Source organism: Oryx dammah, unplaced genomic scaffold (assembly GCF_014754425.2).
Source record: "Oryx dammah isolate SB20612 unplaced genomic scaffold, SCBI_Odam_1.1 HiC_scaffold_10, whole genome shotgun sequence".
Taxonomy (NCBI): Eukaryota; Metazoa; Chordata; class Mammalia; order Artiodactyla; family Bovidae; genus Oryx; species Oryx dammah.
Window position 1 is genome coordinate 56,543,241 of NW_024070194.1, and position 14,941 is coordinate 56,558,181.

A 14,941-nucleotide genomic window follows, 5' to 3' on the forward strand; every position below is an offset into this window, starting at 1 on the left:
TGGGCTCCAAAATCACTGCAGATGGTGACTGCAGCCTTGAAATTAAAAGACACTAGCCCTTGGAAGAGAAGCTATGACCAGCCTAGACAGCACATTGGAAAGCAGAGACATTACTTTGCCAACAAAGGTCCATCTAATCAAAGCTATGGTTTTTCTTGTAGTCATGTATGGATGTGAGAGTTGGACCATAAATAAAAGACAAGCGCTGAAGAATTGATGCTTTTGAACTATGGTGTTGGAGAAGACTCTTGAGAGTCTCTGGGACTTACAGGGAGATCAAACCAGTCAATCCTAAAGGAAATCAGTCCTGAATATTCATTGGAAGGACTGATACTGAAGCTGAAGCTCCAATACTTTGGCCACCTAATGTGAAGAACTGACTCATTAGAAAATACCCTGATGCTGGGAAAGATTGAAGGCAGGAAGAGAAAGGGACGACAGAGGATGAGATGATTGGATGGCATCACCGACTCAATGGACATGAGTTTAAGCAAGCTCTGGGAGTTGGTGATGGACAGGGAGGCCTGGTGTGTGCCGTCCATGAGGTCACAAAGAGTCAGACACAACTGAGCAACTCAACTGAACTGAACCAAGCACCCATGATCTCGTCCCTCTTCTTCATTCCCACCTATCAGAGCCATCCATGTTTCACCACCTCTAGAACAGCTCTTCAGCATCCTTACTTCCAGGCGTGCATGCATCTGGGGCTGCCAAGTTGAAATAAAATAGATGGAGCAGAAGAGCCCAGGAACAGGGCAAGACCAATCAAGACAGCCTCAAGTCACAGGCTGAAAGACACAAAATTGTGTTTTTGAGTTTAATCTGGACTGAAATTTATCCTGGGGAGGCAATTTCCTCAAGAATGAGAGAAAATCATGATTTAAATAATTACAACCTGGAGAGCATTTGAACACACCTAGCTGATCAAGTTCTTTGAAAAGTTGGCCCAACTTGTAAATCTTATTCGATTTAAATTCTCTAAGATGTAAGGATGACTATTTTACTAACTGGTTAGTTACTAAAATGTTAACTAACCTGTGTCACTGTGACTCAGTTTCATGCCCAAGGGCAACTTCACTAACAGACTTAGTGTGGGGCTCACACACATCATCTACTCAGAGGGAACTCCCCCAAGTTCTACACAAAGCCCCAGAGGAAAATGGCATCTTCAAGGTTAGCATTTTAAACTCACCCCATGAAATTATGGCAGCATCACAAATAGTTGGCCTGGAGTCAACACTGGCTTCACAGTCAGTGGAGAATGTGTGCAGACTTCAGTACAAATTTTCTGAAAGTTTATCATAAGGAAATAACCCAATAAGAGAAAAGACTCATGTGCCCATGCCATTTTATTTTCTAACATCAAAAACCTAGAAGCACTTTATTCAACAGCACCCTGAATGTTCTATAGCAGAGGCTGGGGTTATTGATCAGCACCATCACTTGGTGGATTATTCCCCATCCATTCAAATGGGTGATAAAGATCAGAGAACCACAGACAACGTGGATGCTTTGTTAGCAAGGGGAAAAGGCAGAATAGAAGTATTACAAATGAAGTTATAAATTTTAACACCTAAGAAGCTAAAGAATACAAACAGATTATGCTATTGGGTTATAGAGGAACATTGAGGGCATTATTTCAAAACTTCTATGTTCTTATATTTCATTATAACTTTTTTAACTTCAAGAAATGTTTGCCCTACTAACTTGCATTCAAACAATTGCCTTCTTCTTCTACCGTAGACTTTTCATATAACCTCAAACACCACATTAAAGACTCACTCATTAAAACCACAGGGTCCTGGGACTTCCCTGGTGCTCTAGTGGCTAAGACTTCATACTGCCAATGCAGGGGACTCGGGTTCAATCCCTGGTCAGGGACCTAGATCCCGCAAGTCACAACGGATCGTTTCCATGTTGCATCTAAAGATCCCTCAGGTTGTAATGAAGATTGAAGATCTCTTATATCACAACGAAAACCCAGCGCAGCCAAAGAAAAACAAACAAGGAACACAAAGTCCTACTGTATAGCACAGGGAATTATATTCAGTGTCTTGTAATAAACCATAATGGAAAATAATATGGAAAAGAATATACTCTATGGGGACACAATTGAGACACTGAGCACACATACACAAATGGGGACCCTCTATTAATTTATTAACCTCCTAGAAAGCCTACAATATTGCAAACATTCATCTTTGTGAACAATAACTCATTCTATCTGACTGTCTTCAAGAAAGCATCTGGGAGTGATGGAAGGACCAAAACCAGCTGGGAGTGAGAAGGCTTGGCCACCAACTGGACAGATTATCTTAGATGAGTGATCTCACCTTCCTGGACCTTCATATCCCCAGGTGTAAGATTAGCTGGTCGAGTTCAAGTCACTAAGGCTCCTGGCAGATGGAAGACTCTTAAGATGCCAAATGCTGGATGGAACGGGCTTGGGAGCCCCACCCCTCTGCCCCCCGGAGTGAAGTCTGGGTGAAGAGCCATGGCCAGAGGGCAGTGAGGAGGCAGGTCCCTGAGAGAGGGGCACGCGAGGAGTCCAGGAAGGGGTGGTTACTTAACGCCCCATGTCCAACCACCACGAGAGTAAGGGAGGCAGCCCAATTCCCTTCTGCTGGGAAGAAGTTTTGCCATCAGCTCAATAGTGCTCTATTTATAAACAAAAGAAATTGGATGGTGGAATATCCAAGTCTGGACCATAAAATTTAATTTTTAAGTATATGTTGTCTGCATTTATGCCCCAATCATCTCATCAAAAGACATACTCAAATACAAGAATGGCCTTCCTTATCTTTCTCTAGTAATTCATCCCTTACCTTGTACAAGTACCAGGCATAAAAAAAAGATGGTCAATAAATACACAGACGTAATAAGTCATTTTCACTATCTTCCATTTACTTCCAAAAGGTGACACTTTTTTAATAGATGAGGAAACAAAGACAAACAAACGAAAAGCTAATGTTCCCAGAGCCCTCAGCTGGCGAGAGAATGGAAACATTTCATCATCCCCAGAGAACAGCTTCTCAACTTCTCTCCGAAGAAACCTTCTGGGCTCAGAGCAAAAGCTGATGGACCTGCTTTAGCATAAGACTTTACTTCCTCCTCACAGCCACGTGTACAAAATGACCGAATTTTTAATTTTGGAAGGAAATGGCACTAGATATGCTCGGTGTCAACTTTAACAATGCCTGAGGCTTTCTTCGGATCAAATATCCCAGGTGAGGAAGACCAATTACAAACATTTAATTGCCTCTCAAATACTCTTTCTGAGATCAAAAGCACTTTAACCTTTTAAAGCACAAGAAAAGGAGAACTCTAAAAGACAAAGTAACACATCGTTTCATACACCCAGGGGGGAAAACCTCATGCACCTTTGCAGATACCTCCTGTGACAAGTTACAGCCATAGAGGAATTGTTGTGGCTGTTTAGGAAACAGGTTGGAAGGAGGACTCATACATGAATCGCACATGCTCTCCACGCAGCCCCTGTCCTTTGCGTTTGTTGGCACGTGCACCATGAGTTTCCTGGGTACTCACATCATAGGGTTGTGCACAATCCTCCCTGAACTCCCTCTCTGCCAGTCTCAGCCATCATTGTCCATCTTATGTTACAAACCTGTCTCTCAGGCCAAACATTTGCAGTTTGCAGCCTGAACACGTGCAAAAGCCAGAGAAATGGACAATCAGACACTATAGGCAAAAATCAAGTAAAATCGATATAAGGGGCCGCATCTCAACCCCAAGAGGATTAAACCATTGTCTTGTTAAATGAACTCCTTCCCAGGAGACCTGAGTGCCTACAATTACTCCTTCAGCCCCAATTTCTCACCTCTTCTGTTTTCCAAAGTTAACCTAAAACAATTCCCAGATCTGCTGCTGGGATTTCTTAAATCCTCTTTTTCTGGGTGGAAATAAGTAAGAATGGAGCAGAGTGAAAATGCTCTAGGGGCGCCTTCAGCAATAAATTAACATTTTGGTGCTTAGAAGCATTGCATCCTAAATATGGTCCAGGGGAGGCCTCTGCTGGTCAGAAAGGAGATGGGAAGGAGATTGGGAGCATCCCTGAGTTTGTTGACATCTTCCTCCTCATGCAAATATCATATCATCACAAATTCCTGGAGACACCTGTTAGGAATGATCTGTTAAGGACACAGCCCAGGACACACTCTGCACACAGGTCTGTCCTCTTAGGGGGCGTCCACCTCCACGATCTCCTCTCACCTTCCAAACAAGTTCACGCAGTAAGGCAGTCCTTGAATCCACCTTTCAGCACAGAGAAAATCAAAGTTTACAGAAACTGGACGAGTTGTTTAAACTGGAACAATGGCCTTTAGTTAGATTTCTACTGGTCTGCTGGCCTCTCAATCAGCTGGTGATAAGCTGATGTTTTGTTTTGTTTTCTTTTCTTTTAGACTCATGGAAAGAGACAAAAGCAAGGTATTACATGCTAGGTGCAAACCTGGAGCTGAATAAATACTGGTTAATCAATGTGTCTCTGTTAATTTGAAATCTCATTTCTCAGCCTATTGATAAAATGCAGACAGGGGCTGTGTGGAGAGCAAGAAGCACCCACCAGCCCAGGGAAAGAGGACTGCGGGGAGAGAAACCCATCCAGTTAACCCAGGAGGGCAACTGACTGGGAGCCTAGGATTTAGAAAAGGCAGAGGAACCAGAGATTAAATTGCCAACATCTGCTGAATCAGAAAAAAGCAAGAGAAAACAGAAGAAAACTTCTGCTTCATTGACTACATTAAAGCCTTTGACTGTACAGATCACAATAAACTGTGGAAAATTCTTAAAGAGATGGAAATGCCAGACCACCTTACCTGCCTCCTGTGAAACCTGTATGCAGGTCAAGAACCAACAGTTAGAACTGAACATGTAACAGTGGGTTGGTTCCAAATCGGGAAAGGAGTATGTCAAGGCCATATATTGTCACTCTACTTATGGCACCCCACTCCAGTACTCTTGCCTGGAAAATCCCATGGAGGGAGGAGCCTGGTAGGCTACAGTCCATGGGGTGGCAAAGAGTCAGACACGACTAAGTGACTTCACTTTACTTCACTTCACTTCACTTATTTAACTTACATGCAAGGTACATCATACGAAATGCTGGGCTGGATGAAGCACAAGCTGGAATCAAGATTGCCAGGAGAAATCTCAATAACCTCAGATATGCAGATGACACCACCCTTATGGCAGAAAGTGAAGAGGAGCTAAAGAGCCTCTTGATGAAGATGAAAGAGATGAAAGAGGAGAGTGATAAACCTGGCTTAAAACTCAACATTCAAAAAACTAAGATCATGGCACCTGGTCCCATCACTTCATGGCAAATAGATGGAGAAACAATGGAAACAGTGACAGACTGGGCTCCAAATCACTATGGGTGGTGACTGCAGCCATAAAATTAAAAGACACTTGCTCCTTGGAAGAAAAGCTATGACCAACCTAGACAGCATATTAAAAAGCAGAGACATTACTTTGCCGACAAAGTCTGTCTAGTCAAAGCTATGGTTTTTCCACTAGTCACATATGGATGTGAGAATTGGACCATAAAGAAGGCTGAGCGCCAAAGAATTGATGCTTTTTAACTGTGGTGTTGGAGCAGACTCTTGAGAGTCCCTTGGACAGCAAGGAGATCAAATCAGTCAATCCTAAAGGAAATAAACACTGAATATTCATTGGAAGGATTGATGTTGAAGCTGAAACTCCAATACATTGGCCACCTGATGCGAAGAGCCAATTCAGTAGAAAAGGACCTGATGCTGGGAAAGATTGAAGGCAGGAGATCAACAAAGGATGAGATTGGTAGATGGCATCACCAGCTCAATGGACATGAGTTGAACAAACTCTGGGAGATGGTGAAGGACAGGGAAGCCTGGCATGCTGCAGTCCATGGGGTAACAAAGAGTCAGACACAATCGAGCCACTGAACAACTAGAATGTGGACTCCCATTGGCCAGAGGCACATGCTACACAATCATTCCATCCTTTAAATGGGTCACATACTCTGCCTGTCTGGGGATGGAAGAAACTTATTAGTGAAATCCAGCTTTGGGGCCTTCCGTGTGGTCCAGTGGTTAAGAATTCACCTTGCAATGCAGGGGACTCTGGTTCGATCCCTGGCCAGGGAACAAATGTTCCACATGCCTCAGAGAAACTAAGCCCTCGGGCCACAGCTAGAGAGTCTGTGAGCCTCAGTGAAAGATCCCGTGTGCCAACACAGAGACCTGACACAGCTAAATCAATAAATACATACATTTCATCAATTGTGAAAATAATCATAAAATTAAAAATAAAGTCTAGTTTTTGCATTTGATTTTTAATTTCCTAAATTCTCCATGAAACTCATTTCATTGAGTGGAGCTTCTGAGAAAAATCAGTCACTTCTTTCAGCTCTCTTTTCGGCCACTCACATCTCTCTCTTGGGTCACAGCATGGAGGAGAGAGTTGCTCAAGGGAGAGATTCCCTCTATGCTGGACAAGAAGAAAGAAAAGTGTACATTCCTCTGTTTCAAATGGGGAAGGTGGGGAGACAGCTGTTCCCTTTCTAGGAAATATTTCTCCCACAGAACAACCATAGCACAGCTGGCAGGGCTCACAGGCTCGGCTGCCAACCGGGCCCCTGCAGTTCGGATGCTGCGCTAGGGGTGGAGAAACATCCACTGCAGGAGGGGATGCTGGGCAAGTCTTCACTGCAGAGCCCCACCTCCTCCTCACCTCCTGCTGGAAACCAGATCCACACAGAAAATTTGAAGTAGATTCTCAAAGTGGATTCTAGCATCTTACCAAAACAGAGTCACGTGTATTCATTCCGTAAATAATCCCTCTCTGGGCTGAGCAGGAGCATCATCTCACTGACCCTCACACGCTGTCTTGCACATCTGTCCCAGAGGGAGCCAGGCCCAGGTATGGCGGCTCAGCGCTGGGTTCTACCAGCTAGTCCTCACTGCAGCCAGAACACTAACTCAGGAAGATTTCTGGAAATCTAACCTGGAAAGCTAGACTTACACAGTATCTGACAAGCCATTCATACTGAACAAAGACCATCGCTTAATACCCACTAAGACTTTCCCACCTGAAACGCTTCTGTCTAAGAACACAGTCCTGAGTACAAGAGATTCGGGTTCCAGACCCTTTTCTGTGGGTTCTCTGCATCTGCATCACCTCCTTTCTCTACTCTGCAACCCCAGTGCATCCCGCCCAAGGACCTGAGCCAACATCCTTGCTTATCTTCTCTCCTGAGACTGATTCACTGGCCACTGAAAAGGTATTAAATCCCTCCCATGGGGCAGGTACCCAGGGAACAGTAGCTGCCTGAGGCGAACACTGGCCAACTGTTGGCCCTAACTTTTCCTCCTTCTTCCTCTACAAATGGTCATCCCTCACTAACTGCTAGAAATTGGTTCCAAAATCCACAGATGGTCCTGTCTCTTATAGAAAATGGCCTAGTGTTTGCTTACAACCCAAGTGCACCCTCCCTTATACTTTAAATCATCTCTAGATGACACAATATCTAATACAAAGTAAATGCTATGTAAATAGTTGTAAATACAATGTAAATGCCATGTAGATAGTTGCCTGCACACAGCAAATCCAATTTGGCATTTTGGAACTTTCCAGAATCTTTTTTAAAATTTTAGATCCATGGTTGGCTGAAACCAATTCACCCACAGATGCAGAGGGCCAGCTGTATAACTCAACCACCATTCGCAGCCTTCTGAGCCCTTAGGACTGAGCTCTAGCTGGGTATGCTAGGGCCCTTCCTGACCTGGCCTCAAAACAGTTCTGGTCTCTGCCACAGCAATCTTGGCATCATGGGCAGAAGATAGTAGAGCCTAGGGTGGGAGGAACCCCAAGTCACCACCCAGAGGAAAGCTGTTCATCCATCAGAAAATGCAGCTCTTTATGAAACTGCTGTGCTAAGAATCTCAAATTGGGGTGACCTGTTAGAGCAGGTACAATTACCTTAATTCCTGCTGCCTCTGCCTTCGGCAGCGGGTGACTCTGTAATGCTCCGTGGGAGGAACCCAAGCCCCTGAACCATCTTGTATTCACCCAGCGTGCCCAAGATGCAGGTTTGCTATTGCTGTTTAGTCGCCAAGGTGTGTCCAGGTCTTTGGAAACCCCATGAACTCTAGCCCGCCAGACTCCTCTGTCCATGGGGTTTCCTAGGAGCTGCCATTTCCTCCTCCAGGGGATCTTACTGGCCCAGGGATCAAACCCATATCTCCTGCATTGGCAGGCAGGTTCTTTACCACTGAGGCACCAAAGAAGCCCCAAGATACAGAGAGGTGGACTGAAATTTTGGCAAGGAGGATGATAGCCACATGATTTTCTACTTTTTTTTTTAACCTTTTCTTGGATAGAATCTGAAAAAATTTCCCCCCTCTTTCTAAGGGATAACTAGAAGAGATCTTTGAAGGCTTCAGAACTTGTCACAAACCAGGGGCGATGTACAGCAGCCTGTGTGAAAGAAAAGAGGAGGCTCACCGCCCTCTGTATTGTTCTGATGAGGCAGTTACCATGAAGCTGACGCAACCAACCATGCTCCAGAACACACCACGCCCCTGCTGCAATCTTGCTCTCACAGTGTGGGTCACTGCAGGTCTGTCCGTGCAGCCTCTGCCATCACTCAGCCGAGTGGGGAGTCGGTGAGTCATCCTCAGAGCCCCCTCCCCACTTTCATGAAGTGCCCATCTCTCTTCCGGGGCAGCTCTCCCTGGGACAGGCAAGTCTCTCCTGTTCTGACCATTTTCAGAACCCTGTGGTTCTGAAACCTGTGCTCAGGCAGGTGGACCAGGCCTGATAAACTTTGGGCCTGGGAAACCAGCCCCTATTGATATTAAAAGGGCTGACAGCTGCACCCGTCATTGCAGGCCCTCTTTCCTCACAGAAAGAAACTGAGGCCCAGAGGAAGCGAGTGACCTGGCCAAGAAATGACGGACATGGGGTCCCACCCTCAACACTGCATCTCTCCGCCTCTCTTGGTCTCCAGTACTCTGAATGCCATTTACAGTTTTCCATAGAATAAATCTCCAGGCTCTTCCTCTAATAGTGGGATTTGGGACATCAACTGAGAGGCCCAAGCAGCCCTTCCCAATAAACCCAAATACCAGTGCCATTTATAAAGCCAGACCTGAGCATGCACTCAGAGCACTCATAGGAGAACAGGGCCCACCCAGTTCTCACTGGGGCCATGGCCAGGAGGGAGTCCCTGCTCAGCCCTGACTAGTTCCCTTTCCCAGGAGTTACCCAGATAGCAACCCACTCCAGTATTCTTGCATGGAGAATCCCATGGACGAAGAAGCTTGGCAGGCTACAGTCTGTGGGGTTACAAAGAGTCAGACACAACTGAGCGGCTATCACTCACTCAGCTGGGCACCCCACCAGTATTGGTTAATTTGATTTCCTTTCTTCACTCAACATTATCAAGGCTCACATTGGGGCTTGGAGCGGTCCTAAGGAACTTATTTTTAAAATAGCAATGAAGCCCCTAGAGAATTCTTCTGTCTGTAAGACTGTGCCCAAACTCAAAAGTACACCAGAACTGCATACTGCAAGGGACAAGAAACAGCTCTTTCCCTGAATACTTCAGGGATATCAGGCTCAAAAATCACATTTATCGAGCACTTGCTATGTGTGACATTGATCTAAGTTTCAAACAAAGGGGTCTGAGTCATGGTTCATGGTTTTGAATAGGTTGATGAGCAATCAAGAGAGATAGAGAGAGTCAGAGAGTAGGAGACAGATTTACTGCAAAGTTAAAACAGGTTCATTCATTCAATGAGCTTTATGCTAAGACCTATTTTGTATGATTTTTTTTTTAAGTTTTAATCAATGGCTTTGATACTCTGTAGACAGATCAAGGAGGTCACTCCCCATTGCAACAGATATTTCACTGTCAAGGTTATCTTTAGAACAGTTTTAAAAAGTGCCCACTGTTTCCCTGGGTGCCTTGGTTCCCTTGCTTCACTATCTGCTGGCTTCTTCAGTGTTGGGCGTTTGTGGACCTGAGGCACTTCATCCATTCTGGGAAGACAACCTAGTGGCTCTTCTTGCCTCCTGGTGAAGAGGAACAGCCTTACCCCAACTTTCTGCTGCACTGTGTCCTCCACATGGGAGTTGAAGGGAGCATGGAGGCTCTAACAGACTCCGCTCCATCTTGGCAGCACCTGGACCAAAATCAGGGCAAAGGGAGGAGAGCAGAGTCGATGGCAGGGAGCTCCCCTGGAAGATGACACTGCTGTGTCTGTAGTACCCCCTCCCCAGTTCATCAGCCCACAGTACAAGGCTGGAACACCCCCAGCCTTTCTCATTTGGGACATGAGTGAAGACCCTTAGGGCAGCCCTAATGGTAGGACTGTCCCCAGGGCCAGGGGAGAGCCAGAGCCAGGATTGGAAGCCTGTGACAACTCTAATTTTGCCATCAGCAGCCAAAGTGCTCCCCTCTGCTCAGTGAGGACAGCCACCCAGCCGACATGCCCAGCAATACTAAGCAAGCCAGTGGCCACTCCTCAGCTTGTGCACCTCACACCCACATGCAATAACCACTCAAGATGCCCCCACAAAAGACCCCAATGGTTTTTAGCCAGATCTCCTGCATTTGTGGCTTCTCCTGTGACACAGTGAAGTAAGAAGTGTGAGATCTCAATGCAATCAGCATTAATTTTATTAAAGGAGTTTGGAGAAGTTAAAGGAATATCCCTCTAAGCATGAAGTTTGTAACAGATGCCGTTTTTAGCTAAGTAGAAAAACAAACCCCCCCCCCAAAAAAAAAACCTCCTTCGAAAACATTAAGATATTAATCAAAGCTCTGTAAATGCAAGAGGATGCGCTTTTCAACCTACAGGATAAAATAAGACAATAGAATCAGAGAGCAGCAAATTCAGGGGCCTGATGCTCTTGGGTTAACCCATCCGCATTTGAACACCTAGGACGGTCCCCCCTCCCCCGAAAGGCTTTATCTAAATTAAATCTTTGGTGACCTGCATCAGAGCCTCCTGCGAAGTCCGTCTGTCCCGCCGGCTTGCCTTTCTGCGGTGCTAATGGTCGCCGCGTTCGGGTTCCTGGGGTGGGATGCCGGGACTCACACCCACTCGGACTTGCCGGGGCCGGAGAGCGGGGCACGCGGCGCGCAGAGGCGCTCTTCCCACCCCGGGGCCACCGCTCCGAGCCGGGCCAAGCGCGGCTGGTCGCTGGCTGAGGACAACGCGTCGCTCTCGTCCTCCCCCGGCAGCTCCAGGCTCCCGGGCGCGGCGCGCTCCGCAGCGGGGCTGTGCGCGCCCGGCCCTCGAGTCCCCAGTCCCGTACGAGCGCGCTCCCCGCGTCCCTCGTGCACCCCCAGCCCCTCCCGCGCCCCGCGTCCCTCAGCCGCCGCATCCCTTGCCCTTGGATACGGTCTCCTCCGGGCCCCACCGGGTCGCCCTCGCGTCTTCCAGCACACGCTGCAGACCAGGTCGGTGACAGTAAGCAGAAAGGACAGCGCGCACATCGCCCAGACGAAAAGCATCAGGATGGACTTCTCCGTGGGTCGGGAGACGTAACAGTCCACCACGCTGGTGCAAGGAGGGTGCGTGCAAGAGAACCTCTTGGGGACCAAGAATCCGAAGAGGAGGTAATGCAGGGCACCGAAAGCTGCCTCGGTCAAGGTCCGGAGGCAGAGGTGGACCACGTAGCCAGAGGAGAAGTCTGGCACCGTCAGGCAGCGCCTGGCCCCGGGGGTCAGCCCTGGGGCGTCGTGGTCCTCCGAGGCATCCTCCGGCCCACGGGATCTGCGTGCGGCCAGCTCAGCTCCTTTATGCAGCACGTAGACACCGAAGACCGCGGACGGAAGGAGGACAGACACGCTCTGGATCAGCCAGAATCGCAGGTGGGACACGGGGGCGAAGATGTCGTAGCAGACGTTGGCACATCCCGGCTGCAGAGTATTGCAGACGAACCTCTCCTGCTCGTCCTGGTAGACGGGTGACCCGGCTAGGATGAGCACCACCATCCTCAGCAGCACCATGAAGATAAGCCAGACCTTCCCTGGGAAGAAGCAGCAGGAAGGGCACCATTACAGCCATACAGATACATCTCCTCCTAGTAGTTCTAAGTCTTTACTGAGGGGAATGGAGAACCGAGACTGGAGAACTAAGTGGATAAGCATGTTGAAGTCACAAGACTATCAGCCTTGGCTCAGTGGGTGAATATATAAGCAGCACTTAAAACGTGTGGACCCTGGGCTCAACTAAGCTCACCCTGGAGACACTGCCGCTTTCCATCCAGACCGCCCCAATAAAGCGAGTCATAAGGATTTTTTGATTTCCCAGTGCATATCAAAGCTATGTTTTCACTCTACCTTGGTCTATGAAGTGTGCAGTAGCTTTATAAGGACAATGTACACATCTTAACTAAAAAATACTTCATTGTTAAAAACTGCTGACCATCCTTTGAGCCTTCGGCCAGTGACGGTATTAACACTGAGGATCACTGATCACAGGGTTCATCAGAATAAATTTAGTAACAATTAACAACTTGGAAATATTTCAAGAATTGCCAAAACGGGGCACAGAGACAGAAAGTGAGCAAATGCCGTCAGAAAAACGGCACCAAAGACTTGCTTAAGGAAGGGTTGCCACATTCAATTGTTTGTTTGTTTTTTTAAATAATATTGGGAAGCACAACATGAGGTATGTTTATACTTGTTTGTAAAATGCTTTGAAATTGACAGATTTAAAGAAGCATAGATAACTAAAATGTTTAATCTGGCTCAGCTAGTTCAGACTCTGGGCTGAAAATTCTAGAAAGTTGGGCTGATGTAAATAAAGTCTTCCTCTTAAAGAGTAACTTTTTCAAAGATGTTAGTGCTTTCCTGTAATTGTGTATAGCAAATAAAAGCTACTATTTTCAATGAGTTTTCTCTACGGTAATCGTCCACATGATCCTTATGTAATTGCAGGACTTGTGTTTAATGTTGCTTTATGGCCCTTGAAATCAGATTTTTTGAAGAACATTCAGTTTTTTAGACTCTTCAGTTATTCAGAACTCCTTTCCCCCATTCCAACTATTATGAATTGAAGTTTTGTCTTTCTTCAACTTATCGTGAATGTGTGAGGCTAACCTAGAAATCAAAACCACTTCCAAGTCCTATTTTCATGTCGTGAATCAACAATTTTGGAATATGTTGAAGGACCAGTTAAAATAATTTGTAAATATTTTGTTTTGTGATGAGACGCAGGAATCATCACCTGACATCAGAAGAATTAAATTATTTTATCAATGAAGTCACTTCAACTCAAGAGAATTGCATGATAATTACGTGATAAAGTCATTAACTCAAACTTTTAAAACTAAGTTGGCCTAGTTTAAAAAGTAATGAACAAGAAAAATATCAGCCACTTCATGGATATATTTTAATCCTTTTCTCAATCCCCTTTATCAGGGTAGCCACACCTCTCCAAAAATTTAACTTGGCTACATCAAACTCAAATAAATCAAAACTTTATTACTTTCATTGTTAGGGGGAAAAGGCTAAAACTAAAATTGGGATTTGGTTTAAAGTACACAAGAGAATTTACTAATCTTTACAAATGGAGCTTCAAGGATAATCCCTAAAAAAAAATGAACAAGCGAGCTGACTCAAGGCATGAATTTCTTAACTTTGTATTGTTACTTTTCCTAGTAGCCAGAGAAGAGTTACATAAAAATACCCCTGCCACTTACTCAGCCCCCAAATGTTAGGAAGAAGAGGCCTCTTGAGAGAAATATTGCTCATCCCCAAGACATGCTTAAATGATGGGGAGCCTCATTAAATGATGGAGAATTAGAGGAAAACTTGAGCCATGGCTCCCTGTCCTCCAGGGAGAGGCAAGCCTTCCTCGTGGAGAAGGACCAGGAAAAGTGATCCAAGGCAGAATCTGTGTTCTGCGGGGGTTTGTACTACTCACCCACCATGGTCACGTTGCAATTTAGGGTGATGACAAGGAACCCCAGCAGGTCTGACTGGTCCATGCTTCCAGGGGGTCACAGACTCAAGGTGACTGAAGCCGTCCGGAGCTTGTGTTCTCCAAGGAGGTGGGAAATCTTTGCAAGAATATGTGTATCTTTGCTACAAAATACTTCCAGGTGAGAGCTGGAGATACTAAAGGGACAATTCAAGCCCAGGAGCACGAGGTTGTTCTTCTGTCTCCAGTGGAGGCGGCCCCGAGCTGTTTGAGGCAAAGCCTTCCTGACAACTGCAGTGACCAGAGGCCAGCAGCAGCCGTCGCTCATCTGGCTATTCTTACCCTCTTGGGACATTCCAGGCCCCTGGCCGTGCTCACATGTCTCCACCAGGAGAGCCGACGCCTTAGGATGTAAGAGAAGTGGCTATGTTTAACCCAAGAAAGAAAAGTTCAGTCAACCAGCCAAGTCTCTATGAAAAAGGCGTTTCCTCCTTGAAAACATTTCTATAACATCTTCACTGGTTAAAGAAGCACTAAAATGTCCATATTTCATCTCTTCTATGAAGCGCTGAATGGTGCCTGCATGCCTAGTCGTGTCTGACTCTTTGCAACGCTATGCAATCCATCAGGTTCCTCTGTCTGTGGGACTTCCCAGATAAGAATACTGGAGTGGGTTGTCATTTCCTTCTCCAGGGGATCTTCCTGACCCAGGGATTGAACCAGCATCTACTGAGTATCCATCATTGGCAGGTGGATTCATTACCACTAACCCATCATAACTCGAGCCCAAGAGAATCATTGTCCTAACTCTGAATTCCTATATCTTGGATGACAGCAGGAATCTGCCCTGAGACTAGGTCATTGCGGAGTTATTTCCTATCTGGGTTAGTGATGAGAGCCCTTCATGCAGAGACAAAGAACCGAGATTCAAAACTGGGGCAGCCACCTGGTCATTGGGAATCACCACATCTTCCCAATAGTCCTGTGTTTACAGCCGGGTTTGT

The 14,941-nt window shown here is 46.2% G+C and overlaps 1 protein-coding gene across 1 annotated transcript; it reads right to left on the minus strand.

Moving 5' to 3' along the window:
- Positions 1-11,098: 11,098 nt before the first annotated feature.
- GJD4 (gap junction protein delta 4) lies at positions 11,099-14,004 on the minus strand. Its single transcript, XM_040247326.1, has 2 exons — positions 13,941-14,004; positions 11,099-12,039 (listed from the first exon to the last, which is right to left on the minus strand). Exons 1-2 carry the CDS (start codon positions 14,002-14,004, stop codon positions 11,099-11,101), a joined length of 1,005 nt encoding a protein of 334 aa, XP_040103260.1.
- Positions 14,005-14,941: the final 937 nt, after the last annotated feature.

Bases quoted from the DNA above. Each gene is read 5' to 3' on its own strand.
- GJD4 (XM_040247326.1), bottom strand. From the start codon at position 14,004: ATGGACCAGTCAGACCTGCTGGGGTTCCTTGTCATCACCCTAAATTGC. The intron at 12,040-13,940 runs GTGAGTAGTACA...GCTTCTTCCCAG, and splicing joins TTGCAACGTGACCATGGTGG to GGAAGGTCTGGCTTATCTTC.